This window comes from Microtus oregoni, unplaced genomic scaffold (genome assembly GCF_018167655.1).
Source record: "Microtus oregoni isolate MIOR12 unplaced genomic scaffold, Mior012 000057F_ref0000458, whole genome shotgun sequence".
NCBI lineage: Eukaryota > Metazoa > Chordata > Mammalia > Rodentia > Cricetidae > Microtus > Microtus oregoni.
The window spans coordinates 2,620,691-2,646,726 of record NW_024543833.1 but is presented as its reverse complement, the minus strand read 5'-3'; the positions used below and the strand labels follow the sequence as shown (position 1 = coordinate 2,646,726).

Below are 26,036 nucleotides of genomic sequence, written 5' to 3'. Positions count from 1 at the left end.
ATAGTTAAGGGTTAAAGAGTGTTCAGCAGTTAAGAGTATTAGCTGTTCTTTCGGAGCATCCAGGTTTGAGGGGCATCACAACTGTCTGTAATTTCAGCTCCAAGGAATCTTTTGATTTAAATTTTAGTAGGACACTTGTGTCTTAAAATGTATTGAGTTACTGCTTGGTGATGGCACATAACTTTAATCCCAGCACTTGGGAGTCAGAGGCAGGTGATCTCTGAGTTCAAGGCCAGCTTGGTCTACAGAGCAAGTTCGTATACTTGCAAGACAAGCATTTTTGAATGGCCAGAGGGTCTTTGAAGAAATCAAATAAGCTCTCTTGAGTCACCCCCATGCAGCCTAGGCTTGGCATGAGAGTCAGACATGCTCCATTCTCACGCTGCTCTGTGCTGCTTCTTGGTTTTCCTGTCAAGATGCCTGAGGAAGTGCGCCATGGAGAGGAAGAGATGGAGATCTTTGCCTTTCAGGCAGAAATTGCACAGCTCATGTCCTTTATTATCAATACTTTCTATTCAAACAAGGAAATTTTCCTTTGAGAGCTGGTCTCTAATGCTTCTGATGCCCTGGACAAGATTCCCTATGAGAGCCTGACAGAGCCTTCCCAAGTTGGACAGTGGTAACGAGCTAAAAGTTGACCTCGTCCCCAACCCTCAGGAGTGGACACTGACTTTGGTGGATACAGGCATCAGCATGACCAAGGCTGACCTCATAAACAACCTGGGAACCATTGTTCAGTCTGGCAGAAAGGCTTTCATGGAGGCTCTGCAGGCTGGTGCAGACATCTCCATGACTGGGCAGTTTGGAGTTGGGTTCTACTCAGCCTGTCTGGTGGCAGAGGAAGTGATTGTGATCACAAAGCACAATGACAACAAGCAGTATGCCAGGGAGTCCTCTGCTGGTGAGTCCTTCACAGTGCGTGCCGACCATGGTGAGCCCATTGGCCGGGGCACCAAAGTGATCTTTCATCTCAAAGAAGACCAGACAGAATACCTGGAGAAGAGAAGGGTCAGGAAGTGGTGAAGAAGCACTCACAGTTCATAGGCTATCCCATCACCCTCTATTTGGAGAAGGAATGAGAGAAGGAAATCAGTGATGATGATGCAGAGGAAGAGAAGGGTGAGAAAGAGGAGGAAGATAAGGATGATGAGGAGAAGCCTAAGATTGAAGATGTGGGATCAGATGAAGAGGATGACAGTGGCAAAGATAAGAAAAAGAAAACAAAGAAGACTAAGGAGAAATACATTGATCAGGAAGAGCTGAATAAGACTAAGCCCATTTGGACCAAAAACCCTGATGGCATCACTCAAGAGGAGTATGGTGAAGTCTATAAGAGCCTCACCAATGACTGGGAGGACCACTTGGCAGTCAAGCACTTCTCTGTGGAAGGCCAGTTGGAATTCAGAGCATAGCTCTTCATTGTGCGGTGAGCTCCCTTCAAACTTTTTGAGAACAAGAAGAACATCAAACTCTATGTCCATCGTGTGTTTGTCATGGACAGAATAGCAGGATTGGGCATTCTTGGTTTGTTCAACCTCATTTCTCATAGGACCCAGAACCACTTCTCCAAGGAGGTTCTCACAGTGGGCTAAACCCTACCACATCAGTCACTAGTTAAGAAAATACCACTGACTCTTACCATACAATAATATAAGATGGGAGGAGATAGCTCTCAGTCAATCTCATTCTGAGAATTCCTGAAGGTATGATCGCCACTTTGGACTGAGGTAGAGGTAAGAGCCAGTGGCTGGCTGTTTTGCATTTTTGACCTTCAGGCAAGCTTTACTTATCAAAATATAAATGAAATATCACTACACATGACTTAACACTAGGACTAGCCTTTCACTGCACTGCATTTGCTTGTGCTGACTGTAAGCACCACTTTGTGTGTGAATTGCTTTAGTCATAGAAATGAGAAGTGCTGTTTGCACTGCTCTTCCTGCCCCATTACTCTGATCAGAACTTCCAGCATTTTCTTTATCTGTGAAGGCTTAGCTTTACTGCCTGGCATGAGTCCATGCTCCTTTTCTCATTGTCACATGCATGTACATATATACATACATATATATACATATATACATATATTCCTATATGTGTGCTCTTGATATCTTGACTATTTTGTGAAGACCTTCTTCTCTGGTTGCATCTATTAGGGGTTTTACTACCATTTGTATTTTGATATTTATTCATTCTTTAGATTTGAGGATTTTTCTGCTGTAATTTCATTGAATAAATTCCCTTTGCCTTTAGTATTTATTTAAGTTCCTGTCTACCCCATGGATTCTTAGACTTGTTCTCTTTATATCCTAGGATTTAATGCCCTAGAGTTTCTTAGATATTGATATGAACAATATTATTGGATGATAATAACAAAAATGTAGTTTGTGTTTTATATTTGTTAAGGTATGATCTGTGGCCCTGGATATGGTCTCTTGTTGACTGAGGTCTCTGTCCTGCCCAGTTCCCACAGTCATTAAGTCTCAAAGAAATCACACAAAGGTCTACATTAGTTATAAACTGACTGGCCCAGTATCTCAGGTTCTTCTCATTAACTAATTCTTCTAACTCATATTAGCCCATAATTCTTGTCTATGTTGGCCACGTGACTTGGTACCTTTGTCAGCAAGGCAGTCTCATCTTTCTTCCTTTGCGCCTGGGTCAGGACTGCAGAATGTGCTTCCCTCTTCCTAGAATTCTCGTTGCCCTGCCTCTACTTCCTGCTTGGTAATTCCGCCTATACTTCCTGCCTGGCTACTGGCCAATCAGCATTTATTTAAAATATAAGTGACAGGGTACAGACTGTTGTCCCACAGCAGTCTCTTGGTTAGTATTCCAAGTGCGTGTAAGAAGAATTTGTATGCTGTTGTTGTTGAATGGGGTATTAGGTAAGTGACAGCTAAATCCAGTTGATTGGCAGTGCCGTTCAGTGCAACTCTGTCACATTGCTTTCTCTGCTTGTGTATTGTCAATTACTGACTGAGGGCTGATGAAGTTGCTGCCGTTTCAGTGAATGTGTTGATAGTTTATTGTAGTATTTTACCAGCCTTGATTTTCGTACCTTCTAGTCTTTTGCTTGGTCACATGTGTGGGTCTTAGAAACCCATTTTTTAAATGAAGACAAACAGACTAAGAGGAAGGAGCAAAAGCATCATATATACCTTGAGAACACTAATCAGGAAAGAGAGCTGGAGAGATCAGTACTATACAGAATTTAACTTCCCACACCAAAGTCGGGAAACGCGCTGCTGTTGACTAGAGCTCAGTCCCAGGCACCTCTGTCCTTTTATTCCTGCCTACCTCACCCTCTGCTTTAACTGCTGTGATGCTCCCTAAATGAGCAAATTGTAAAATATTTAATCAGGTTCTCAAATTTGATTTATAAAACTGCTAATCTTGAGTATGAGCAGGATTGAAAAAATGCCTTTGTATTCTGGGAAAGGTGAATTGCCAACATCACTGGTGTTTCTCAATAAAGAATAAATGAGATGAAATAATTAAATGATATTTAAACAAAGTAAACTTCAGAACAAGCAAAATTATCAAGGAGGCATTAGGGATAAAAGTGTCAGTTCTCCAAGAAGACTCAAAAATCTTTAAGGTGTATATGCCTCGTGACAGAAGATCCAGACACATGAGGCAAAAAAAATGATCTTCAGGAAGAGATAAGCACACTCATAGGTAGCCAACCGCACTCAGTCAGTAATCAACAGATGGAGAAAACTCAGTGTGGACAGAGTTGGGCTGAACAACAGCATCAATCAATTGGATTTAAGTGGCATTTACAGGATACATCATCTAACAACAGCAGAATACAAATTCTTCTCAAGCACACATAGACTGCTAACCAAGAGACCATAACCAGGGTCATAAATCATATGTTGATAAATATAAAGCAGAAACCAAAGTATACTCTTGGATCAACAAGGTTTTAAGTAGAAAATCAACAACAGAATGATATCTATAAATCTCAAAACATTTGGAGACTAAATAACTTGCTTCTAAATAACACATGTGTAAAAAAAAAAAATCAAAGAGGGCTGGAGAGATGGCTCAGTGAATTGCTTCCAAGCAGGCCTGACAATCTGAATTTGATCCCCAGAAAGGATTGGGGGAAAGGGGGAGAACTGACTCCCCAAGTTGTTCCCTACATCCACATGCACAGAATAGGACATGCACCTGCCCTGCATTTATCTCTCTCTCTCTCTCTCTCTCTCTCTCTCTCTCTCTCTCTTTCTCTCTCTCTCTCTCTCTCTCTCTCTCTCTCTCTCTCATATATATACACACAAAAAAAAGTTTAAAATCAAAAAGAAAATTAAAAATATTTCAAGAAAAGGAAAATAAAAACTTAACCTAACTAAACATATAGTTTATAACTCAACAGGAAATTTTAAATAAAGCTATGGGAAGTTGAAATTACCTGGCCCGAGTGAGAAGGAAACACAGAACATGCAATAAACCTGCTTAGAAGTTTATTAGAGGCACGTACAGGCCTGCAGAAGTCAGTATGGGGGGGGGGGATGGTGTGTCCAGCTTTTAAAAACTGCCTAGCTGGGGGGTTGAGGTGGCTACATCATATGCAGATGACAGGGCTCACACATGTGTCCAAGGGCTTAGCTGAGTCATACGTGGATGATATAATCCACACGTGGGTCATGTGGGACCCTTTAACATCCTCGGGGGCCCTTAGGCACTTCTGCCCGAGGGCTTGTCTGCATATGCATGGCCCCTAAAACCTGAAACCTTACTGTGTCTGAAATCATTACAGAAGTAATTTGGCAATTAAAAAGCCAACAGACAAAACGACATACAACTATGACAGTACTCAAGAACAGCTCTCCTGAGAACTGCATGGCCGGATATGTGAAGGTTTATGTCCATGCAAAACCTGAACTTGAATGGAGCTTAATTCATAATAGATACAAACTGGACATCAAGATTTACTTTCCTGGGGCTGGAGAAATGGCTCAGTGGTTAAGAGCACTGACTGCTCTTCCAGAGGACCCGGGTTCAATTCCCAGCACCCACATGGCAGCTCACAACTGTCTGAAGATCCAGTTGCAGGGGATCTGACACCTTCACACCAATGCACATAAAATAAAGTTAAATAAACCATAAAAAAAAGAAAAAGAAAGATTTACTTTACTAGAGGGCATGATTAATGACTGGGGACACAGGTGGTATGATGGAAGACTAGTCATCAATGAAAAGAAAAAGCCCAGAGATGTATACAATGTTATGGGTCTGGGGTCATTCCCAGATTCACCAGTCTGATGATGAATAAATTTCAAACAAAGGTTTTATTCAGATAAGTGCCAGATCTACACCTGAGATCCAAGATTCCCAAGGTGTAGCACCAAGTTACACAGGTGGGGGTGTAGAAAGGCAGTGCCCACAAAGCTGCGTACCCCCTTCCTTAGTACACTTAGAGGCAAGCAAGCTTGTGTACGGAAATGAAAACACAAGGCTAGTCATCTCACCCGAACAAGTTTCTTTAAAATTGTACAAGACCAGGCAATTACAAGAACAGCCCTCAGCATTCCTGGAAGTTGTCTGTCTTTGGCAAGTGGTGCTGGCAGGTTAGAGGCACGTTGTTCTATAGATCTCTTAGGCACAGTCGTTTAAACTTAATGTCAACCAGCACAATAGCAGCCCAGTGAATCTGCAGAGTTGTAGTTGAGTGGAAAATGTCAATCTCAAAAGGCTTCATTGTCGCCAGGCATCATGACCGCACCCTTGACTCCAGCACTCTCAAGAAGTAGACAGGTCATTACATGCTTAAGGCCAGCCTGATGATAGAGTGAGTTCTGGTTAGCCAGGCTACATAGTGAGACCCTAATCTTCAAAAATAATAAGCAAGATAAATTAGAAAACTACAGACATCGCAGAAGGGCCCTTAGCCAACAAAACCTTGCTATAGCTGAATGACAAGTTAGAATGTCAGTATTTCTTGAAACAATAATTTAGATTCTTTGCTTAAAAGATGAATTTACATGTAAGAATGAGATTTTAAAAACATTTTCATGATCTAATTGGAATATTCTTTAATTTTACAAATGCATCAAGTAAAGGAAAGTAAGAATATCATAACACAATATTCAAAGTAGACGGTCCTTAAGAAATTTTTGTGCATCCTTTTCAACAAATAGAAGGAAACAGAGGCACAAAAAGGTGAGATCATTTGCTTCCATGCCTATGAACTGGTTTAGTTACTGTATATTCAGTAAATACCCAGCGCCCTCTGCTGTGCAGACTGTGCAGAGATTGTAAACAAAAGCACAAACCCACTGTTTTTCGTAGGAGGGAGAAAGGTAAAGAAATTAAGTAAAAAACCCATTTGAGAGACACTGATGCAGAAATATAGGGCCTAAAGCCTCGTCTTGGTGTGTGGTATGCAGAAGGAAGGCAGACACTTTCTCTGGGGAAGGAAAGAGAAGTAAGCAGGGAAGATGTGGAGAAAACACAAAGTGACAAACACCTAGTCTGGCTGGGGCCCCACAAAACAGAGAGAGATAGCGGGCACTCAGCCACAGCGCCTGTTCCCAGGGAGATTAGAAAACAGACTCTCAAGTGGAGTTTATCTGCTGGTTCCATCTGCTCTCTCGCTGGGAAGGGTACACCTGGTGGCCAAACCCTCCCAACATCTGGGAAAGACCAAGCCCTGTGACCGGCTTCTGTTAAGTTTGGAAGTGAGCCACACTGTTTTAGGTCTCCCTGAGTCAGGCCTGGGAACTAGCACCCCGTCCTGGGATAGAGGCAAGCCTGACACTCCCTCAGGAGAGAAGACAGACCTGTTACCTCTCTAGGGGTAGATGTAAAGGTCCCCTTTACAATTCCTGAGTAGACCCTCAGACTCTGATCTCATCTGTGTCTCAGAATCTGGCTGCTTGCTCATGCGAAGCCCTGATGAGCCTCATCATAAGTACCATGACCAAGAAGCAAGTTGGGGAGGAAAGTGTTCACTTGGCTCATACTACAGCCTTACTGTTTATCACCGAAGGAAGTCAGGACAGGAACTCACCCAGGGCAGGATCCTGGAGGCAGGAGGAGGAGCGCTGCTTACTGACTTGGTCAATCTACCTTCTTATAGAACCCAGGACCACCAGCCCAGGGATAGCACCAGCCACCCTGGGCTGGACCCTCCCCCACCAACCACTAGATGAGAAAAGGCCACATAGCTGGATCTCAAGAAGGCATTTCCTCAGCTGAGGCTCCTTCCTCTGGTGACTCTAGCTTGTGTCAAGGCGACACACAGGCAGGATAGCAGCTACTTACTTACCCTTCTTTAGTATAGCAGCATGCCGGTTCCGACTCCATGAAGACAACCTTGGTGGAAGCCCTTACCTGAGTATAACGAGAGCAGTGGCCAATCAATGACCCATGTTTACCACGTGCGCTGATGGAGTTGCGACAGCCACTTTACTGCAGCCCCCTTCCTGGTTGCTGCTGTTGTTTCCTGTTTTAATCAACAAGAGCAGGCCTCTGGACACCATCTCACCGCACTTGTTTCTGGTAAACAGAACACATGTCTTCCCCCAGGAGGTCATTCTCCTGTTGGCGCAAATCAATTTAAGAGAAATTTATTTATTAAAACAATCTTTCCTCATCTTATATACCAATCAATCCCAGTTCCTACTCCCTCCTCTCCTCCTGCCCACCCACACCCCACTTCCCCTCACCCCACCCCCATCCACTCCTCAGAGAGGAAAAGGCTTCCTATGGGGAGTTAGAGTCTAGTATTCCATCACTTTGAGGCAGGACCGTGGCTCTCCCCCACATCTAGGCTCACAGTTGTGTGTACACAGGTGTGCCGAGCATGGGCGTGCAGTCAGAGGACAGCCTGTGCGAGTCAGTTCTCCCCTCCCGCTTTGTGAATGCCTAGGATGGCAGTCGGAATTCAGGCTTGGCAGCAAGCACCTTTACCCACTGAGCCGTCCTCTACTCAAACTTTGTGTGACTCCCCCCTTGCCTTTTAGGTTAACATCTCATAAATGTTGATACCTCATAACTGAGAATTTCTGGAAGGCCCCCACCCATCCTGCCGGTGGTGGGGGTGAGATGAGTAAACCAGGCCCCGGGCTCTGCAGTGGGCTGCCAGGGATGCATAATCGCTGCAGGACTCGGCTCTCCAGCTGTGATACAGCTGTTATCATCCTGATAAGAACAGCTATGCTTACTGCACCAGTCCCTTGCAAGATCAGGCCAGCTGCCACTCCTTCCTAGGCATGGGGCAGGGTCACGAGACCCTCACCTAAAAGGACAACCACTTACCCCTCTTGGCCCTAGCCCCAGTTGCACATGGTATTGGGAGGTGCTAGGGGACACAAGAGACGGATGGTCACTGGAGGAGGGACTGCATTGATGCAGCCGTTAGATTAGCACTCAGGCCATGCTGGACACCCACGCTCCCAAAATAAAGCCCAATAAACCACTGGTTCACCAAGCTGGACGTGGATGGAATGGTTACTCTGGTCCATTGTTGGTGCCCTATAGTGTCAAGAGACTGTACACGCCTCCTCAAGGAAGGTTTACAGAATGTCATGAGCAAGCAGACAGGGAAAAGGGGTACAAATGAACCTGAGGGCAGAACAAGGACAAAAATTTTCTCTTAAAATTGAAAATGCCATTTATAAAAAATGAGTAAGCAGTGTGTTGTTTTGCTTGACAATGAAGGCCGAGTGATGTTTTTCTCTCATCTTAGCAACTGCACATGAATCTACTGATATTTTAATTATCTTCTGTGTCCTGCGGCCCCGGCTCTGCCACAGCCGGAATATGTAGGTTCAAATTAAGACTCTATTGTTCTATTTACAGTAACACTCAGGAGTCAAAACCTGCTAGCTCAGAGAGGTTGAGTAGCAACTAGCTGTCCTTGCTTTTTGACAGGAGACGCTGCAAGAGACAGACTCTCCCCGTGTCCCAGAACCAAAAGGAAGCTCCAAACTCAAGTTCCCGCCCTTTCCTTCCTGTGCATCTTCTCTCTCCAAATTGCTGGCTTCTCTATGGCCAGTTCCATTCAGCTGGTTGCTGGTTCTGTCCCCCGATTCAAGGTTTAGCTTTAGGGCAATCTCCGGATTGTCAGAGTACAATCAAAACTGCCAAGATCGGTGGTTTTAAAATTAATACCTTTACTATTCTCTTTACTTTATTAGCTGCATACCTAAATGAACATCATTGGTAAAATAAATATAAAACTGAATAAATGGTCCAAGGGTTTCTTGAAGGTGGCAGAGTGCTTGCTTTTCGTGTGTAAGGCCCTGGGGTTTGAAAAGGCTGGGGGGGGGGGGGCAGCAGACCAGAACCCTGACAGAGATCAACCTTAGTTTCACTCACTAGAATGAGACAGAGCTGAGTAAGCAGGTCTCATGAAAACTACAACTTATGGGTGACCATCAGCAAGCACCCCCAAAACAAAAGCCCTTCAGCTAGTTCAGCAGACTTCGGCAGACTAAAGATAGCTTTCCCTACCCGGATGCTGGAAGGTCCCTAACCACTAGACTTTACACCAATCAGCTCCCAAACTAATCTTTCCTCCACCCATCAACCCCAGATTAATCCCTCCTCTCTGGAATTCCCTTAATTCCACTTAAAAGGAGTCTGTGACCTTCTTTGGGGCTCGCTCTTTTGCCATCCCAACATTGGAATCAATAAAGCGCTCTTGTTGCATACGTGGTTGTTGGTTTTCTTTGAGGGCTTTTCTCATTCTCTTTAACAATTGGGGTGCGTTGTCCGGGAGGCCCTCCAGAGACACCCCTGCCTCATGCTGAGCGTCTGATAATCTGGCCGGTTGGTAAGTGCAATGAGTACTCTTTGTCTTGTCTTGATCTGTCACCATTCTCTGATTGTCACTGCAGAGGGTTTTACCTGTTCTCTTTGTCTGGGAAGCTTGAGCTAACTGAATCTGGAGGCTGAGGTTTGCCTGGCAGACTCACTAGAGGCACCTCCACCACGTGAGCTGGGAGACCTGGGTCCCTTTGGTTGAATGGAGAACACAGGTTGCGCCTGTTGCAAAACAGAGCTCCCAGGGACACCTCCTGTCAGCCTGTGCTGATTCCTGGTTTCTTTTTCATGCGCCAAAAACAGTACATTTCTGTCAGTGTTATTTTCGTGTCTTCTTGTCTGTAATGTTACTTCTCTTAGGAGTGGGTCAGTCAAACTCAGCTTCCTACCTTGAGTCTTAGTTTGAACCGTTCCAAGGACTTTCAAACCCAACCTGCTGACTTGGGGCTCATTGCCTGGAGGGAGTGGGGGTGTGCTTGATAAGGACATGGCAGGACTTTGGTGCCTCACAGAAAATCTGCAGTTGATCATTGGGGTGGCCTGTACAGGGAAGCTGGCAATCTTCTTTTGTAGAATACTGACTGCCAGGCAGACACTCTGTGCCAGCGCTGCGAGCTGTTGCTGTGCTCCCTGCTCCCTTACTTCACTGTGGACCAAGGTCCTTGCAGCCAGTTACTTCCTCTTAACCCTTTTCTGACACTGACACACACACAGTTTTGTTCATTCAGATCCAATGGGTTATAAATATTTGCCATTATTTAGAGGGGTGGGTTACAAATGATCACTGGTTAGAGTAAGAGGGGAAAAAAAAACCCTGCTAGCCTCAGATGTTTCTTGTTGGTGCAGGTTTTTATGTGATTTGTTATGGTATATGTATGCTTCTGTTCTTGTTGAAAGTATTATAGGTATACAATATTCCAGAGTACTAAAGGAAACCACAAGAAGGACTTTGATAAAAGTTTTTATGGTGTCTGAAAAAAAAAGGCAGAGACTAAAATAATAAAGAGAAAGAAAAAGAGAAGGCTGTCTGAAGTGAGAATGACTGGCTGGACCAGAGGGGCAGACATAGGAACTGAGGAGTATAGCAAGTTGTAGAAGGACAGAGGAGACACAAGATTTGAGCATGTTATGTTAATTCTGGTGTTTTCTTCATTAAAAATAAAATAAAACAAAGCTGATTCACTACAAAATGTTTGTGTTGGGAACGTGGTCATACTCTTTAAAGGAGAGAGGGGGAACAGACCACTGCCTACTGCACCCCTGTACCCTATCTTTCCTTCTCCAGGCAACTTGGAGAAAGAGTTCTTTTCTATCCTGGCACCTTACCCCCAGGCACCCCAGGATGAGAGGTCCTAGAGGGCAGAAAGGAAGGAATGGAGGAGCCCCCAACATGTTTCTAACTGTTCCAGTCCTCTTCACCACTGAGGAGAGGGACCAGATTATAACAGAGGCTCAGAAATTGGTTCCAGGCCCAGATGGAAGACCCGCCACCAATGCAGACCTCATAAATGTTGGGTTTCCTGTGATGTGACCCAATTGGGATTTCAACACGGAGAGAGGTAGGGAGAGGCTCAAACTCTACCTCCAGACTACAATGGAGGTGTGTCTGGGCAGCTGCGAGGTGGCCCATAAATTTGCCCAGTTAGTCAGGTCCTCCAAGGGCCTGAAGAAACACCAGGAACATTCCTAGAGAGGCTGATAGAAGCTTGTAAGACCTATACACTTATGGATGCAGAAAGAAGCACCAGTCAGCACCAGATACCCACCGTAAATTGCAGAGACTCGAAGATTTTGAAGATAAGAGGTTGGCTGAACCTTATCTCAGTTGCTGAGAAAGTGTTCAGTAATAAGGAAACCCCAGAAGAAAGTAGACAAAGGGGCTCACAAAAGCTTTAGAAAGACAGATGCAAGGGCTTACCAAGATCCTTCTAGTTGCATCAAGCAGCCCAGCGGTTAGGAGACAGACAAGAGCCTTGGGAGACTCACTGCATAAAGGAAAGGGCCAGAAGCAGGGACTGTGCGAGAGGCCTGGTCTGCAGAAAGACCGATGTGCTTACTGTAGGAAGCTGGGTCACTGGAAGAAGGAATGCCTTGAATGACAGGGCTCAAGCGAAGGTACTGGAACTGGAAGAAATGAGTGACTGAAGGAGACAGGGCTTGGAGCCCCTCTCCAGGAGCCTTGGGTAACCCTAAAGGTGGAGAAACCCATAGATTTTCTGGTAGATACCAGAGCACAACACTCCATTCTAAAACAACCCCTAGGCAAAATGTCACCAGAACAGTCCCGGGTGCAAGGGGCTACAGAGATGAACAGGCACTCATGCACTGCTTGAAGCTCAATAGACACAGGAAAGGGCCGAGTGACCCACTCTTTTACGGTCATCCCTGAGTGCCCATACCCACTTCTGGGAAGAGACAATAGAGACCTGCTCCAGAATTGACCCAAACAGAAACCTGGGCTGGCAGCCCCCCCCCCAATAATACAGCTGAAAGCTGGGGCAATGCCAATGTATGTCAAACAATACCCAATGCCCAGAGAGGCCAAGCAGGGGATCACTTCCCATATTAGGTGCCTCAGAGGCCTGGGTATTTTGGTCCCTTGCCAGTTAGCCTGGAACATGCTCCTATTGCCAGTTAAAAAGCCCAATTCCAATTACTACAGACCAGTGCAACACCTGCCACTGGCTCCAGCCAGTCAGCCTATGCCTGCTTTCCAATGGGCGTATCCAGAGGACGGATTCAATGGACAGCTGCTGACCTGTGCAGAGCACAATGCCCGTCTGCGCTCTATGCGCTACCATACAGTTCGATAGCTTTGGGCAAGGGGCTGGAGGTTGAAACACACAAAGATTCACACAGAGACAGAGAGACAGGGACATGGACCTCTAGTCACTGGTAAGAAGCCCCTTATTCAATAGCACCACGGAGGCTTATATACCCAACAGTCAGGTGGGCCAACAGGTGAAAACCTTATCTTCTGATCCTCAAGGCCAAGGCAACACGTGCTCTCGTGAAGCAGAGCTGGTAAACAACTTTGACCCAGCTTTCAGTAACTCGAATCAGAGGGAAAGTAACTCTAGCAGGGACGAGCAGCTGGAGGCCAGGACTCCAAATGGTCCCAACAGACCAAGGGTTCAAGAACTCTCCTATCATCTTTGATGAAGCACTCCATATGGACTTGGTGAATACCAAGCCCACCCCAAAATCAGTATGTGGATGACCTCCTGATGGCAGCTGACACATTGCAAGCCTGCAAAGCTGCCACTGATTAATCCCTCGTCTCTGGAATCCCCCTAACTTCGCTTGAAAGAAGCTTGTGACCTTCTTGGGGGGTGGGGGAGTGCTCTTTTGCCACCCAGCACTGGAATCAATGAAGTGCTCTTGTTATTGCATATGTGGTTTTTGGTCTTCTTTGGGGGTTTTTCTCGGACCCTAACAAGTTTGACCTCTAGAACCACAAAAACAAAAAATAAAAACATGACTGCACTTGAATTAAAGAAGACAGCTAATAATGAGTATGCAGGGCCTGTAATTCACTGTGGCAATTGCAGTATGGGACACATTTTTTCTCTACTACAGGGATGAGCCTGGCAAGCAGATGGCATAGCTATTAATAGATCAGACAGCCTCCCCAGGTGCACAAGAGGAACAAGACAAAGTTCTCAGAATCCAATTACCATTTTCTCCTGACCCCTTTCAACTTGTTCACAGCTTATCATATGCATCTCGCTAGGAAAAGCTGTTTCTTCTATTATACCCCCACATACTGATCCCCAATGTGCAGGGCTTTCCCCCCAACAGCTATCAACTCTTCGAGAATCTGGATAGCGATAGCAATGCTAACACTACCTAGAGTTAGTGTAGCCCACTGGTTCAGGGATAAGTCCCACAAGACCACCCCCACTTCAGATTACATCACAACCAGTGGGTCCCCAGACTACACACACTTGCAGCCTGCTTGGCTACAAATCCAAGTTTCTATAACCTATCAAGGTTAGCTTTAATAGCTGCTTGCCAGACTAGAATCACCTTTAGAACGGTCCTGATCACCTTGGCTGATGTGGGAAGGCCCACCCTGACTGTAGGCTGCACCTTCTTCTGGCAGCCTAGGTATAAAGTGGATGTCAGCAGGAAGACACCTTGCCTCCTGCTCAGCTGGCCTTCCCTCTTGCCACCAAGCTGATTTGCCCCGCTGCTGCTGCTGCTGGTTCGTTACCAGCATTTCCAAGCTATCATCATGGACTAGGGACCAGATCGGACTACTGAGGCCCCCTACCTTGTGGACTAAGTAACTGTTGCCCCTCCAGTTAGAATTACTATAGGACCACTCGGATTATTGCAGCATCTAGTCTCAAGAACGAAGTAACTACTGGGTTCACAGATTCTCCAGTGTGATCTTGTTGTTCTTCCTATTCTAAAACCTACTTAAACTCATAAATATTATTTTTTATCCCACTGAATCTACCCTTTTAGAGAATTCTGACCAATACAAGCCCATTATTAGGAGTTTGGTAATTTTGCTAGGACAACTTAAAAAAACGCAGGAAAGCATTGGATTCGGCTTTAAGAGTGTATACAAATCAGCAGCTGGATAAAGATGTTGCCTCAAAGGTCTCAGGCACAGGAACGTCCATCTACATAGAATTGGAGTGCATCACTTTCCTGGCATATCAATGTTTTCCAACCAGGAAGCTCTCCAAACTTCACAGGTAAAGGATATAACACAGACGCAGCCCATCGGTGTGATCAACAATCTCCAGCCCCAATCCAATCCCTGGATCAGCTGGAAATCGCAACTTTCCAGTCATGGCTTTGTCTTCCTGGCAACCAGCTCCCACTTTGAAGACATCCAAGAATCACCTCACTATAATCTGATGGAGAGGAAATTCAAAGGCACTTGAGAACTACCGTCAGGAGCTAGGTCCAACACAAGATGTACCCATCACTTAGGACACTACAAGGGTCTTAGAAACTCTGAACGGAGAACTGGGAGGGAAGATGAGGCAGACAGGCTGGCTGATGCCGAATGCGTTTTCGGCAAGCTGTTCCCTAAGGACACACGGAAAATCAGTAAGCAGATGTAACATCCCAGAGGGCTTGGGTTTCCTCATCGTTCCCAACATCAGATCTGTGCACACGGCACCTGCAGTGCTGTCCACTTCACACAACTAGACGGACTTTTCATTGCACACCCCATACAGGGGCTGGACATGGCAGGGGGTTTTTAAATTAATTTTAAGTTAATGTACGAAGAAATGAGTCCCATGACTACATCTTCATACCCTGTGTGACATTATACTTTATTCTAACCCCCCCTCCCCCGGCTCTTTCCTGTTCTTGCTGCCCGCTCCCCTTGGCAGCTCCCAGATAACCCTCCCTTCTGCTCTCCTATCCCACCACCCCATTATCTTCTGTTTCTCCCTCCCCTCACTTCTCAAGATCTCCTTTCTGTCATGATCTGCACTTCATACATGTAATTTCAACCTAGGTTCCACATATGAGATCAGATATATCGTTCTGACTTTGGCTTATGCACTTGCTGTGAGTCCCAGCTTTATCCCCATCCCTACAGGCAGTAGACTTTGAAAATACATAAGCTTTATTCAAATAAATTTTTGTTTCCGTAAGAAACAAGACCAGAAAATGGAAGCTTAAAGACATTACACATGAAATGTCAAGACTATTCTCTATACCCTACTGCCACTCAGTCCCGAGCCTGCAAAAGCCTCAGGTTAGGACATAGCGGGTGAGTCCTCCTCCTCGAACCTCTGATAGTCTCTGGCAATGCCGCAAGATGTTCAAGATCGCGTACAGCCTCTTGTCAGTTTTCAAACTCGTGAAGTCCTTTAGGTCAGCTTCCACGAAGAAATAACGACCTGGAAAGAGAAACACCAGGTTCTAACTTCCACGAGTCCCATTCTCACAGACGTTTGTATGGAAGCACCTTGTGAACGGCTGAGTCCTTCTTACTGACCCTATCCAAATAAAAACAGCGGAAAAGGGTATTCCTGCTAAAACAATGCCCCAGCGACTGAGGCAAACTGACATTGCTGGGGAGCCCTGCGATCAAGGGCAGTGCTGGTGTGTCTTAACAGCTCACTTCAGAGACATTCTGCAGAGATGGTAAACAGAAAGGAACCCACAGCAAGTCCATCATTTAACTAGAAGACCTTGGGTGAGCTGAGGACTCTTTGTCTAGCCTGCAAAATGGGTCAAGAGGACTAAAGAGGACTAAAGCTTTAAGAGCTGTCCAGCACACAGTGACGTGTCAGCATAGCTGGGGACGAACAACTCTCTAGATGCACCATTTCCTAGAATTCCAGGCTTGTCCTCCTCCAAACATGCCCTCCCTCATAGATTCCACTTTACCTTTTGTGTCCTTCGTTTCTTCATTAATAAATCTTTGGTAGTGATTTCTCTTCACGGAAGTCATAGATGCTTTTGGTTGATGCATAATCTTGTATTTACTAACCACTGCCTTATTAATTTCTTTAATAACATCATTAATTTGACAATATGTCAAACGGGATTTCATGTACCTGGTTTTTAAAAAAAGTATGATTATTCTTTTAATATTTTATATTTCTATTTTCTTTATCATATATTTAAATATTTACTCCTACTACTTTTTTAAACAATAAAATAAGGTAAAACAAAAACTTAGCACATTGGAATTGGATAGAAACAGAAGGAAAAGAAAAGGCACAAGAATCAGAGATCTACTCATTCGCACACTCAGGGATCCCAAAAAACACTAAACTGGACAATTTATACACAGAGGACCTGGTACAGACCCATGCAGGCCCTGTGTGTGCTGCCTCAGTTTGTGAGTTCAAACGTGCGTCAGCATGCTGATTTAGAGGCCTTGATTCCTTGGTGTCTTCCACCCCCTCTGGCTCTCCCACTCTTTCTACCTCCTCTTCAGTAGGGTTCCCTGAGCCCCCAGGAGAGGGATCTGACCGAGATCTCCTGTTGGAGGCTGAGTGTTCCCACGTATGCCGTTATTCTTTAGAAATCGTCGCTCACACTTTTCCTTTGAGATGATAGTGTAATTACATTTCTCCCTCCCCCATGATAGTATTCCTGCAAACAGTGAAAGGACCTAAAATGCTGGACTTTCTGCTAGAAAAGTGGCAGGCACCAAACCACAAAGTGACACAATGGCGTAATGGCACATGCCCTTAACCTCAGTGCTTAGGAGGAAAGGCGGAGGATCTCTGCGAGTTCAAGGCCAGCTTGGTCTATATAATGTGTTCTAAACCAGCCAGGGCTACATAGTAAGACCCTGTCACAAGCAAACACTTCCTGGCCTTTCTGTTTCAACATTACATGTCACAATTCATGCAATCAAGCTTTATGACTTAAACAATCATGTATGTTGATTAATAGTCGTGAACATTAGAACTTATGCTCAGTACTTACGCAGGAACACCACTGAATTCATCAGTCGTTACAAACTGCATTTCCTTAATTACTCTCTGTTCTTTGGGAGGCTTCTTTGCCGGGACAGGTTTCTCAGCGCTAACTGGCTCTCTAGGATCCGGATCAGCTCTGTTAGTCCTACAGAGCAGAGACGAACATACACAGGTAATTGTTAGAATCAAGCCACACACAACACTTTTTTTTCTAATCTGGGGGGGGGGGGACACTACAACTGTGTGACATACCCTGGTTTAATAATTTCATAACCAATGTTTTCTTCCTAACCCTACCCTTGGTTATGAAGATCTAAATTGTGGGAGGAATTTTGAAAATTAAGTTCCTAAATCTTCAGAGTATGACTGTTTTCATTTATATACTCAAGACATGTCATGCACAGAATATACACACCAGTAGTCCCGTTTGCTTCTCAAAGTCAGCATATGTAAAGCTGTGCTAACTCCAAACAGCTTCTCTCCCACTTCCCTAGCTGTGCACTGGGAAGCAGCAGCATCTTCCGTCCATCCCAGTGTCTTCTGTTAGTTCTACTACTAGTCACTACCCACTGCAGCCTCGTTCTGGCAAATGGAGACTAGAAATAGGCTGGGGTCAACTGCCAAGACAGAAGAGACAGCTGCTCCCACAATGGCCGAAATGTTCCAAGAAAGACACCAGATCAGAAATCTGTAGATCCAACACAGAAACAAGAAAAGGAATGCCCCAGAAAGACAACAGCAGGGGACCAGACCCAGAGCGCAGCAAGCATGACTGGTTGTTGTGGGCTGTCCATAAAATCTGAAATACTACCTTAGCTGTGTAGTAGAATTATGGTAGGAATTACAATAAATCCAACAGTGATGACACATTCTTTGGTGAATGCTAACATGACCTCCACCGTTAAACTGGCTGACTTGTCCCTGTACCTGACTCTTTCCTCGAATTTCTCCTCCTGATCATGTGCTAAGAATGTGTCGATGACTCCTGCAGGCCCAGCTCACTGTATCCACTGAAAACATCTGCAACCTTTCAAAACTGCTTTGACCTGACCTGGATAGCAGAAACTGGGCTACAGTTCTGTTCTGCCGGCCACATTCCTCTGGATAGCCAATGTCCAGCCCACTCTACATCCCTGACAAATAACCACAAGGCCTCTTTTCCCTAATATTCACTCATGACTTTCCCAGGCAGTCTTCTCTTCTTGCAGGGAAATCCTAAGCATTTTCAAGGCTAGAACAGCCATTACCTCTACAGAGGGAGGGGCTGCATCAGAAGTGTTTTACAGTACTGGTAATACACTGTTCTGAATTTAGCTCATACATACATGGAAACCGACTATTCTTCAATTTTTACATATACTACTATAAGCACTTTTCTATATATGATACACTTCAAAAATTAAATAAGCCATGGAATGTTTGTATGCACTGAAAGCACCTTTTAGAAACACAATTTTGGTGTCAGGCTTGGAGAGATGGGGGTCGGGCATGACACAGAAACTCTTATATACAAAGACAAAAAAATTATAGAGGATCTTATTCAGAGCCAGGCAATAGGAACAAGGAAGAAAAGACACAAAAACCCAAGACATACTGGACAGCTGGGAGCTAAGAGAACAGAAACAGTGAAGACAGAAGGCTCTGCTGAGGCCAAAAAAGTAAAGGGTTGGATACATAGGTAACAAAAGAATCACTAGGTTCAGCCTTGGATGCGCAAAGTTTGAGAGAGAGATTTCCAGCAGGCCACCAGAACAGCAGAACTAAACATCAAGAGCAGACCCGGATGTTTCAGAGCACTGACAGCTGGAGTCAGGCAAGCACACAGGAGCCACCACTTATGGGAGGGAGGAGGGAAAGGAGGCAGCCACAGCTGAGGATGCACAGGGCAGCAGGGACACAGCACCTAGACACAGGCTGGGTGAGTGAGGAACAGACACGGAGCTGAGGACCAACCGTCTCCCTGCAACCTTCAAGCCGTTGTTTTCTCAAGAGCAGGGCAGTGGTAGCTAAAAGCCAGGCATGAGGGCCTCTGGGAAAACGGCAGTGTAAAGCTGATGGCTTCTCCAGGTGTTTTTCAGGATTCCCTGAGCTTAGCTTACCATAAAGGCAGAGGTTTCTGGTTCGCAAGGGTCAATGGAGATACTACACAGAGGTCAAAACCTTGGTCATGTCCAGAGACCTTCACAGTCCACCTGGTAGAGGCATGAGACTAGTATCTGGTGGAAGGAGATAGTGATGCTACTAATCACCCTACTCTCACAGCAAAGAACGTTCTGGTCAAAGCTTAAAAGTCTAAGAAAGGGGGAGGGAGGTGGAAGAGTGTACAAGGGAGCCTTGACTTGGGAGAAGGGCTGTTTTCCTCAGAGGTGCAGAATGAGGAAACTGGAGGAGACAGGGGAAGTATGGTTTCTATTGCCAGAAACAAGAAACGGAATGAACACTGACAAAATATTCAAGTACGTGGCAGAAAAAGACTGAGGTATTTGTTTCCACGAATACCTCAAGACAGCAAGAGTCAGACTATACTTACAAGCTCTCGGCGGCTGTCACCTGAGGCAGATAGGAAGGAATGTGTTCTCTGAGATGCTCCACAGCTTTGAAATCGCCTTCAAGAGAGTCACAGAGCTCCTAAGTGTTAAAAACACTTGTGAACAAGACTTCCTCCTCTACACGTGTGATGTGTGTACAGTCAGAAGACTGTGATACTCACAGTCCTGGTAAGGGCTGAAGACACAGAATGCAATGAGAAAGCACAAACCTAGCAACTCAGATGAACAACAAAATAACAATGATGAGCTTAAGGGCCGGGTGTAGCTAGTGCACTTGCCTACCCAGTACAAGGCCCTGGGCTGGATCCCAACACAGGTAAGAAAGGGGGGTGGGAGAGGGGAGCCCTGTAACTTCTAGCGCTGCTTCTAGATGATACTTTTCCCTATTGGTTTTTTTTTTCTTTTTTCAGAGAAGAAGCACTACAATCAATCACATTAGAATCACGAGATCAAGTTGAAGTTTAAGTCTTTCCCAAACACTTTAACCTTGGGAAGCAACCAAGAAATAGATGAAATATTGATGTTTCTGAACCTAGCAAATTGCTCTTACTGAGTTTAGCACACGTTCCCAGTGCTGCCTATGAAATAGCACCAGAGGGACCAAGGTCAACTCAGATGGGGGGCGTTCATATGCTTTTAGTTTCTGAGTTTTAAGTTTAGGGTTTTTATTTGGTGTGTTTCAGTGTGTATGTGTAAGTGTGTGTATAGTATGTGGGAATATATATATACACACTGTACACACACACACATGTAGTATACACTCGGCATGTTCCTGGACAGGTGGACACTGATAAACCAACACTGTTTTCCATTTTGAGTCTACAGCATTTTCTTTCCAAGAACTAATTATGCTCACGGCCACGTTTTACTTTCGACTGGGGATTAGCATAAGCATAAGTTGCCCATGCCTAGAGCTGACGAGTCTTCTCAGACCGTGAAGCTGCAGGCTCACCCTCCCTGGGCACTACAATGGTGCCAGCACGACGCGGTGAGGGCGCTGGCTGTTTTCCTCATCAGGAAAGCACACAAGCACTCTGCACAGCTGAAGTCAGCGAGAAGTCTCACTTATAACACAAGTGCACGTGAGGCCAAGCTTTCCTTTAATGAGCAGACCTTGTACTTTATAGAAACAAACATCGGAACGCAGCTAAGAACCAGTCTCCCTTTATCCTTTAAATGAGGATGCTGAGACCTCAAGAGGTGAAGTGGTTTTCCAGCGTGGCAGAGTACCAAGGTAAGGACCTTTCTCTCTCAGGGCAGGTCTTCTCCGCTCAGCATTCTAGTAGGGCATCATCTGTCTACATTAAACCCACCTACAAATATTCTTCAGAAACTTTCCTTTTAGTAAGTTTATGCTATTGGCCATAAAGAAAGAGTTGCTACTCTGAAACCCCTTTATACTGAGAACACAAATGTTACTTTATAGACTAATTTACAAATCCAAGAACTCTACAAACAAAGGATCCTTAAAAATGACCTGGTCAGGCGGAGGTGGTGCACACCTTTAATCCCAGCACTCAAGAGGCAGACAAGCAAGATCTCTGTGAGTTCGAGGACCGCCTGCAGCCTGGTCTACAAAGCTATAGGGAAACCCTGTCTCAAACAAACAAACAAAAAACCCAAAACAACAACAAACAAAAAAACTGGTGATTAAGAAATTTGTATCTATGCTTTCTGCTTTCCAGTTAGGAAGGCATTACCTTAAGTGACCTGTTGGTTTGTTCTTGATACTGAATTTCCAATTCAAATTTATTTAGAAGTTCATTTATTGTAATGATCTCATCTCCTACTTTACTTAAGGTGGTCTTCAAGGCAGGTTCTTGGCCTGTTATAAAGAAAGAGAAAATGGAAAACAAAGTGTATATAAAACCAAAACAGGCAAGTGCCAAGTAAACTTGGGATCAACAGCTATGCTTTAGAAAAACATTTGCGTTGGGAAGGATAAGTTCTTCATCCCGAGACCTGTCTCCATAGATAACTTTTTTTTTGTGGGGCGGGGCAGTTCAAGACAGGGTTTCTCTGTGTTGCTTTGGAGCCTGTCCTGGAACTAGTTCTTGTAGACCAGGCTGGCCTCAGACTCACAGAGATCCACCTGCCTCTGCCTCCCAACTGCTGGGATTAAAGGCATGCGCCACCACCGCCCAGCTCTCCATAGATATAACTTTAAACCTCCTCTGTCTTGTTTTGTTGTTAAATGACAGGTTCATGCTAAGCGGTAACCCAGTCTGGCCTCAAATTTAAATCCTCCTGCCTCAGCTTATACAATGCAGGTCTTACAGGTGTATGCCACCAGACCTTGTTTAACTTTCATTTCAAAGCAGTAAGGAAGAGGAGGAGGAGAGAGGCAAGTACAACATGCTTCCTGCTGCTTTTATTTCTGGCAAATCCACTAAATATAACAAAACATCTGGAAATAATGAACACCTGTATATAAGCATTCACGAGGGAGAGGTCATTCTTCTTGGGCTGACATTAGGTGGGACTCACAGACACCAAGTAGGGTGTGTGAGCAGAGGAGACAATAATCCCAGTCATTAGAGAGGAGGCTTTTGGTCTCATGACCGCCCACCCTTGACCTTACTATGGATAAGAGCCAATGACTTTGAGACCTCAAACCACAGGTGTTAGAAATGAAAAATCTCAAGTGAGGCTGTTACACTGCTTCAGAGGACATATGATTAAAGTGTAACCCGAAAAACTTAAAAGTGACAGGGAGATGAACTCATGTTATACTGCCTTTTCAATGTGTTTATTTATATAAAGGGGCAGAGTCTCCGGGAATTTGTAATTATAAGTTTGGAATTCATATTCACACCATCCCCAGGACTCAAAACCTTCAGTCAGAGATAGAAACAACAACAAAAACACAGACTGGGTGCCTGGGAGAAACAAAGACAAGACATTTTTATAAACAGGGTGTTTACACTTCATGTATCTAGCACCTCTCTAAAGGGATTGGAAAACCTTAAGTTCCTTCTTCCCTACAATTCAGAAGTGATGTAGAATAAGCAAGATTACTCAGCAGGTAACGTAATCTACTGCCAAGCCTAACTAACAACCTGGTTTTGATCACAGAGGAAGCAGAAAAGCAACTCCTGCAAACAAAGACAAAATGTTATTTTAAAAGTAACTTTAAAAGCTGTAATGCCAGTCTGGTATGGGATTGGGCACTCTTTTACTCCCAGCACTCAGGAGGCAAAGCGGAGGCAGAGGCAGGAGGATGACTGTGAATTCAAGGCCAGCCTGGTCTACAGAGTTCCAGGACTGCATAGAGAGACACTATCACAAAAAAAAAAAAAAGGAATTTTTATATGTGCTTCAAACGACCAGACAAGGAAACACAAAGAAGTGAGGAACATTACCATCCATATCTATAGATTGTGTGGAGACAAAGGGAACTAGCGGATGCTCATGGCCTGAAGTCCAAGAGAGCAACAACTGTTACAGGGGTTGCTGCAAAGACAACTACATGAGAAGACAAGGGAGACTTAACATTGCATCTGGGAATTAGCAAAACTCTTGTCAAATGCCAGCTACTAATCTCTGTGAGGACCAGCGCCATTCTTTTTTGTTTTTTTTGAGAAGAGGCCTCACTACACAGCCTTGGCTGTCCTGAAATTCGGTACTTAGACCAGGTTGGCCTTGAACTCAGAGATCTGCCCGCCTCCACCTCCCAAGGGCTGTGATTGACGACCTGGGTCTGATAAGTTAATGTTAAAAGGGTACCGATGTTTGTACCAAGAATAATTTTAGAAAGATGAGCTAACCGGCTGGATATAGTATCTGTCCTGACCACCACTATCTCAAAGGAAAAAAATTAGACATTTACACTTTAGTAACACAAGCAGCTCAGCAAGTTCATACTTGTTAGGTATCTGGTAAGCTATGGCAGTCAGTGGGAGGAGCTACTAGACTTTATTAAACAGGCAGTGGAAACAAATATTCTTCTCATTTACTAATGACAATGGTCTAGCAGACTCCCCTACTCCTGCCAGACTTTGGTGGGGTTGCTTGAATCCAACTTTATAGACCCCCAAATTAGGTTTATCCAACCATAATCCAGCCCTCATAAAGAGAACCTAACGAAAGCTAACCATTAAAAATCCAATTTCTTTCTTTTCTTTTTGTTTTGAGCAATGTTTCACTATGTAGTTCTGGCTGTCCTGAAGCTCACTCAGTAGACCAAGCTGGCCTCAAATTCACAGAGGTCACCTGCGCTTGTCTCTGACTCCCAAGTGTTGGAATCAAAGGTGTGTGCTGCAATGACGATCAAAATTTTTTCAATAAACGTGGAAAAGAGGTTATACGGGTGGAAAGGCATACAGTGGGAATTCAGACTGAGAACCATCATTCCCCCTCCCCCGAGTGTTCAGAAGATAGATGACTTGGGCATCTTCTGAGTCTTGGTCTCTTTGAGTATAAAATGAGAGGACTTGCTATGTTGAGTTCAGATGTTTTTGATTTAACTTTCTATAGAATGTGAACCATGAACCACAAAATAAACTGGTTCCTTTGTTAGACATTCTCAAATAAGTACTGAAAACACCAAATATCTAGGAGGGATATTCAACAGAATTTCATTATTTCAAAGAAAAGTAAAACCGTAAACTATCAATCCACATCACAAACTACAGCAAAAGCTCCAGTCTTTCCAGAAGACAGAGCACAAAGTTGGTTTGTTGGGGTAGTAGGTAGGTCCTTTCAGCTCTAGAACAAAAGATGCTTCAGATCTTATTATTGGACCTATATTTAAGGAAAACGTTAGTAAAGTTAAATATTCCCCATTACTTAACGTCGCCTCTGCATTATTTGAAACAATGACACTGGAGCGTTTTGAAAAATCACTATTGGAAATCTAAAATTACCTTACTAAGAGACACTCATGAGAGGACAATAATCAAGATGCATTGTGTGTTCCCCAAAGCAGTGAGTTGATTTTGCTTACCGAGATTTCTTATCGACAGAATTTTCTTAATATTGTCAATCTTCTCATTAACGTAAGAGCATAGCTCTTCTAGATCTGAGGCCATCCTCCAAGCAGCTGAATAAAACATACAGAAACGCTTTTTAAAAGAAAGTTACGTAAAGCCAAATTTCCGTTCACTTTCAAAGCCTAAAAATAGTAAACAACATTGCTTTGAAAGAACACAATTTGAGGGCTTTTTTACCCCTCAATTCTACAAACATTCAGCGTCTAACAAACACCCAATGGTAACATGTCTTGAAGGCTCCTGCTGGTTATCTAGACACATTAAACCAGAGCTGCCATCATCTTCGGGGAGTCGAGGTCTCATATTTTGGGTGTAAGATGGAGCGAAAAGTCCTTGCAAGGATAGGTGAAAAGATGCCGGTCTGCGCAGGCGTGACATCGTCAAGTTTATGTTGGAGAACCGTGCAAAGCAGTTACCAAGCACAAAATCGTAAAAGAGATATCATAACGTTTACGATTTTGCGCAGATCCTGGATGGCCGCGCCTGGCTGGAAACCGAAGTCGGAGAAGCGGGAAGCCTTCTCTCCGCGCCGCCCGGTCCCCCCACCTGCTAAGCGATGCCTCCGGCGGCTTCGGGGACAGGGACCTCGAGGGATCTGGTAGCAAAGACGCTTCGCTGCGGCTGGGGAGTGAATGCACCGGACTACTGCCAAAACGCTGAACCCTAAACGTTGCTTACAGAACTAAAATTCAAACTGCCCGGCAGCCTTGGCGCCCCGCAAGCGCGCAAGCGCGTTCCTCAACTGCGCAGACTCTGTTGGCAAACGAGTTTCCGCCCAACTCGGCAGCGTCTGGGCGGGGCCTGGAGGCGGGATCAAGAGGCGGGGCCAGGGCGAGGTCGGGAGGGAGGAGACGCCCGGAGGCGGAGCTGGGATTGGATTGGCTCACTTCTAACGCGGAAAGGTCCCTTTTTGAGCCACAGGTGAATTTGTTCATCACCCTCCATGACAGCACGGCCAGCTGCCTAGCGCTTGCTATAAAATGAGTAACTCAGTGGTCTCGGAAATCTGCGACAGAGTTCGTTAAGGGACGCTTCTACAAACAGCAGTGACCGTACGGAAGTTCTGAGTTCAGGCACTTAGAGCATGTTTTTAAAATACTCCCGTACGATTCCAAAAATCAGCCAGACTGGTGAGCTTGAAGATTCTCCCTTTATGGGGATTAGCTACTCTATAAAGGGGAATACGAACGCCATTTTAAAAATTGCAAACGTTTATGATATGAAAGTGAAAAGGATTGAGGCGCGGGTAGGGAGAGAGAGAAAAGGCTCAATGAAAACCCAGTAAGCATACATGAAACGGCATA

At 44.8% G+C, this 26,036-nt stretch overlaps 1 protein-coding gene and 1 pseudogene across 2 annotated transcripts; one reads left to right on the top strand and one right to left on the bottom strand.

Annotated features, from left to right (window-relative positions):
* Nucleotides 1–416: 416 nt before the first annotated feature.
* On the top strand, nucleotides 417–1,592 carry LOC121438769 (annotated as a pseudogene).
* Nucleotides 1,593–14,540: 12,948 nt separating this feature from the next.
* On the bottom strand, nucleotides 14,541–25,443 carry Ska1 (spindle and kinetochore associated complex subunit 1). 2 transcript variants are annotated; one of them, XM_041639312.1, is made up of 8 exons: nucleotides 25,279–25,443; nucleotides 24,687–24,782; nucleotides 21,442–21,566; nucleotides 19,723–19,820; nucleotides 17,200–17,337; nucleotides 16,147–16,316; nucleotides 15,544–15,653; nucleotides 14,541–14,648 (listed from the first exon to the last, which is right to left on the bottom strand). In XM_041639312.1, the coding sequence occupies exons 2-8, from the start codon at nucleotides 24,769–24,771 to the stop codon at nucleotides 14,634–14,636; spliced, it is 741 nt and encodes a 246-aa protein (XP_041495246.1). In that variant the 5' UTR covers nucleotides 24,772–24,782; nucleotides 25,279–25,443; the 3' UTR covers nucleotides 14,541–14,633. The 2 variants fall into 2 exon arrangements, with proteins under 2 accessions (XP_041495246.1, XP_041495245.1); XM_041639311.1 differs by lacking the exon at nucleotides 14,541–14,648 and having other exon boundaries at nucleotides 15,356–15,653.
* Between the last annotated feature and the right edge of the window lie 593 nt (nucleotides 25,444–26,036).